General features: G+C 36.0%; 1 protein-coding gene across 1 annotated transcript; it reads right to left on the bottom strand.

Moving 5' to 3' along the window:
* Nucleotides 169-2,779, bottom strand: LOC104701996. Its single transcript, XM_019236516.1, has 4 exons — nucleotides 2,758-2,779; nucleotides 1,283-2,691; nucleotides 1,088-1,193; nucleotides 169-1,012 (listed from the first exon to the last, which is right to left on the bottom strand). Exons 1-4 carry the CDS (start codon nucleotides 2,777-2,779, stop codon nucleotides 465-467), a joined length of 2,085 nt encoding a protein of 694 aa, XP_019092061.1. The 3' UTR covers nucleotides 169-464.

Genomic DNA, 5,229 nt, shown 5'->3' with positions numbered 1-5,229 from the left:
TTTTTCTCTTGGCAGTATGGTTTGAACCAGAGTCAAGCGGCGGTGAACCCGAAAGGCTGATGAAGCCAAATAAACCTGTTTCTGAAACTGCATGTGTCCATATGGTCTCTCTGAAGCTTTTTTTCTCTATGTTTTTTCTCCAGTGTGCAAAAAACATTTGCTCAAAACGGTACCTATTGTGTTTACTCAACAGTATAACATCTTCATTTGTGTGTTTGCTTGTACAAACAAAATCCTATGAAACAGTTAAGAAATAGCATTTCCACTATGAGGTTTTTACCATTGTTTTTGCTGTTTTCGATTCCATTTATAGGACAATGAAAAAGCAAAAATTAAAATTTGAATTGGGCATCAGAAACAGATTATTGTAACTGTATCTATATGTTAAACTTATACTTCAATTATATCATCTATATATATGTTTCATTACAAAAGCTTATATCAATGTATATATATACATTGTTTCATCGAGTAAGATCAAAGACTGCCTCTTCAACAAGCTCTTGCAGCAACATCACTTCAATTTCCGCCCCCAAGTTGTTCATTTCCACTTGCTGACTCCACATCTTTCCGAAAAACTCATCACTCGATGCCCAGTCCTGTAACTCTGTCCAAACATGCTCCACCATGTCAAATCCCTTGGTCAAGCCGGTGCTTGCAAGTGTTAATGTTGTCTCTGTTATGATGTCATTAACGCAGTCAAAAACGAGTTTGCGGTTTGATCTTTGTTTCCTGCGTTTGATGAGTTCCTTGTTGGCAATTTTGTCTTTTAATGATGGGTCTAAAGGGCTATCTGGTGAGTGCCACCGGGCCATAAGCGAGTCACTACCGCTGAAACCAGACGCTATTAAGATCGCTTTGATGAAGCCATACCAGTCTTCATCTTCCTCGATTCCCATTGCGGGTTTAGTTGCGTCTGTATATGACTCATCCTCCCATGAGAGAACCCGAGCAATTGATCCAATTGTAGGTGATTTGTCAATCAGATTAGATTTAAGAGACACTTCTTCTCCTGTGAAATGTGACAGTACAAGTGTTACAGTTGATAAACTCTTGTAAAGTTCAACACGAGAGAGCTAAAACTAACCTTCAGTGGTCCATGGCTTTGCTGATCCAGAACATTCCTCTCCGAAATCGAGCTGTAGAACCGAAACTGGACTCGGCTGGTCCTGGTTTTCATTTGCCACTTCTCCCTGCAAACAAATGAATGGCAGATGATTAAAACAAGAATGGTTTCCGAGCATGTACTAAAACTCACAACTAGTATTAGATTGTGATTTACCTCAGTTGTAAATATGCTTTGTTGTTGAAATGCTTCACGGTGTATAGCTAACTGAGATGGTGCACCTCTCTTCTCCTTGTTTGATTTCTTATTACGGAAGAAGAAGAAGCTTGAAACTTTCCATGATGACTTTAAGCTTCTTGACTCAGTAAGCTCTCGGTGAGCTTGTGCTTTTGAGGTTTCACCATTGAGCCTAACTTCAGGGACTGATTTTGACCTTTCAAGGGTATTCAGAGAATCACTTGTGCTTTCTACTTGATCTAAACCATCACCTATGCATGAAACTGATCGTCTTGTTTCATTGGATCCGATAGGTATCTTGGTCTCTGAAAGTGCAAGCATTTCGCCCAAGGCCGTTGAGGCCTTTGGTAAGTTTTGTGTGTCTCCGTTTAGTGACATCATTGCCCATCTCTCAGAGAGACGTTTCTTTGCCTCTCTGTAGACAGATGAGTCTGGAGAACACGAGACTCGGTTGAATGAAGAGGAAGAGAAAGGACTCTCAAACCTGTTTGCACAGTCCCATGAATGCCTAGAGGATGGTGACATGATCTCAGAGATGCTAATGTTTCCCACTGGATATTCGTTTTTTGACCTTTGTAACGAACAGTCATCACCGTTATAGCCATTGGACAAGACAGAAGAAGACGAAGAAAGAGTCTCGCTCCTGCAGTGACCCCCAAAAGTTTTGCGTATTTGACGTGTAATGTCCTTTGCCACTTGTCTAGTCTCAGCATCTCCAGCCTCGTCAAGATAAGGATGTGGTGAAGCAATAGCCTTTATATCTAGAGCCTTCCCAGGACTAGGCTTCAAGACAACTATTCGAGTTGGCCGCGCATCATCGATCCATCCAGTTTCCTTACTATCTTCAACCACACATTTCTGAGCAGCAACAGCCTTGGAAGGTCTCAATACCGTAATGCGCTTAGCCTCTGGATGAGAAGAAACAGGCTGGAAGTCAGAAAGATGCTGAGATAGCAAAGAATTTGATTCCTGGAGAAACTTAACGAACAGATCTTTGTTGGAACTCAAAACTTGGAGTGCTTCTTGAAACTCCTTGGACCTGTGAGGGTTCTTGTCATCTGTAACAAAGTGTCTCGCTTCCATGAACTTTCGACGAACAAGATCCATCTGCTTATCACTCACACTTCTTGAAAGGAGGTTAGCCTTGTCATCTTCTCTTTGATGTTTATGAAACTTTAGAGCTTCGTGACTAGTACCCACACAAGTCAACGAAGACGAGCATCTGGATCTGCTCCGTGGTGGAGGAGCAGTGTCTAGACCCATTAATTTAGCAACCACATTATTATTAGAACTCTGTCTATCATCTTCAACAACCTCTTTCGACATCTCCGGAGCAACGAGTTTTTTCATAGATTCAGTAGCAGCACTAACATGAGTGAAAGCTTCTCCTCATTAATAGCATCAGAGATCGACTCTTCGAAATCCTTAGACGTCTCACCGAATCTGCATTTTACCACAGATTTCGAAATAATTCATGAAATTGATTGCAAACAACGAGCTCGTGAAAACATAACAGAGATCAGGTTCGGTTCAAAGTAAGAACAAGGAAGCATCGGAAAGTGAGATCGGAACTTTTAAACTAGCTAAGACCTTTTTTCTGATTTACTCAGTGAGAAAAGATAGAGAGAGAGAGAGAGAGAGAGAGAGGGAAGGACCTGGTAGTAGGAAGCAGGATTTAGAGACATTGTCAAGCTCCGTCGATGTAGAAGTCGCCGGAGAAGATTTATGAGAATCGAACAGGTAGAGAGAGGCTTTTAGGAGATGACGTTCATTCGTTCGTTCTAGTTAGTAGAGAGTAACAAAAGGGACTTTTTCTTTATTTTTTTTTTATTACGAGAGGGAAAAATTGCAAAATTATACTCCCTCCGTTTCATAATAGAGTATTTTTTTCCAATAATTATAATAATACGTTTTTTGTAATTAAAGTCTGTAATGTTTTATTAAATGGAATTAAATAATATATGGTTGAAGAACATTATTACTATATATGCATTCATGGTTTGTCTCAACTAAAATATATAAGATGAAATTAGTTACTGGATGATTCTAAAATTTTGATATGATCACATAATCTTTTATTTTTTTAACGTATTCTAATTTTTAATACTATAATTGGTAATTCTGCTTATATTCTTTAGTTTATTTTTTTCTTAACCATTCTATCAATGGATTAACTCTCTCTTTTTTTTTTTGTCTGTGGCAACTAAATCGATTGACTCTGTTATTTATTTGTATATAAAAGGAATTTGTTTAATTTTCCAATACAGATTTTTGAAGTTTTGTTTTGTTTTTAAAGAACATTTTTTTTTTTCTAGTGCGCAAGTGCAACGGACACTAATGTACTAATGATGTGAATAATGTGTAGTTGGTTCAAACCGTAAATGAAATTAAGATAATTTTTATTTTTATTTTCTCTCGCAAGCTAAAATATATTGAAAAGAAATATAATACATACTATATTATGTCATTATCGCAGTTGCTAATAATAAATGAACAAAGGATCTCGATAAAACAATAGCATGTTATATGTTTTATCATATATATGCAAGCAAATATAAAAGAATAATGATAATATCTACTCTAATATGTATTTTCAATATATAATTGGGACCCTGAATATCTTAAATGGACCAACTAACTTATTCTCTTATTGTCTTGTCCAAATGTAACATCCCAAATAAATAAATAAATTTGAGGTGAAATAGTAGTTTTATATTACTTTTGAATTTTAGTTACCAAGCATTTGAATTTCTACGTACTAGTTTTAGAGTAATTACATCAAATGACAAAATTTAGAAAAACAATAATTTGATTTTTTGTCCAAGTGAACAAGAGTGATTTTTAAAACATTTTGAATGATTTTACTCCTTTTGTTCACCTAATCACATATCCGTATACATATAACGATGGCATAGCACGTCAATTCTAATAATAATAATTATTATTACTATATGTGTGTAAACACATCGATCTCATCTCATTCTCTATAATTGATATGCTAGACTCCGTTAGTCCCTTTATAAATGTTTTGGTTGGAGTCCCTTTGTAGATATGACATGATGATGTCGTATTTTGACGGGATAAATATTCTGTTTTAAAAAAAAAAAAAATAGAAAATGACATTGTGGTCAAGTTGTGCTAGTGTACTCTACTCTACAAACAAATCAGGTTCATAATATACTGTAGTACTTAGAATACTAAATAATGCTTAAACATGCGATAAAATACGATATCATCATGTCATATCTACAAAGACAAACATACAGTTTCTTCCAACGGTAAAAAAAAACCAAAACCTATGTCAAACTAGTAAACTAAAAACCTTTCTTTTTATGGCAATGTAGAGTATGTAGACAACAACGTGGACACATCTCCACGCTTTGATTAATTCTCTCGTTTCTCTCTGGTTAGAGACACCATATCATGATTCATGGACCGGGCCATCAAACTTTCAACTATTCCTAAACCGGTTCGTAGAATTTCGGTTCGATTTGCATTAAGTGCGAGCTAACTTTTTGACCCAGTTTTGTGATCCCCTTGCTCAAAATCAAAAACTAACCGTTGGATTTTTTGGTTATAGGTGTTTGTATTTATGGAAATTAAGAGTATTAAACTATAAACAAATAAATATAAAATTAACTGTTTGGGTCAGGAAGGTGTCAGCAAAGAGAAGGTGTTAATGATACTGCGGGCCGATTGGGTTTAAGAATCTATCTGTTTTTGTTGAACGTACCATTTCTAAATCATTCTTTTTTTTCCTTGTATGTAATGCGATGAAACTATTACTATTCTTCTCTTAGTTTGAAACTTTGAATAATAAAGATTGTTGTGACAAAAACGATAAACATAAGAGATTATTTCAAGTGTTTAGATCAGTTTCTGCGAAGCAAGAATATATTGAACTCGAGAATTTCATTTACAGAGGC

The sequence above is a fragment of the Camelina sativa genome, chromosome 1, assembly GCF_000633955.1.
Source record: "Camelina sativa cultivar DH55 chromosome 1, Cs, whole genome shotgun sequence".
Taxonomy (NCBI): domain Eukaryota; kingdom Viridiplantae; phylum Streptophyta; class Magnoliopsida; order Brassicales; family Brassicaceae; genus Camelina; species Camelina sativa.
The sequence above is the reverse complement of the archived record's forward strand: the minus strand, read 5'-3'. Positions and strand labels throughout refer to the sequence as shown.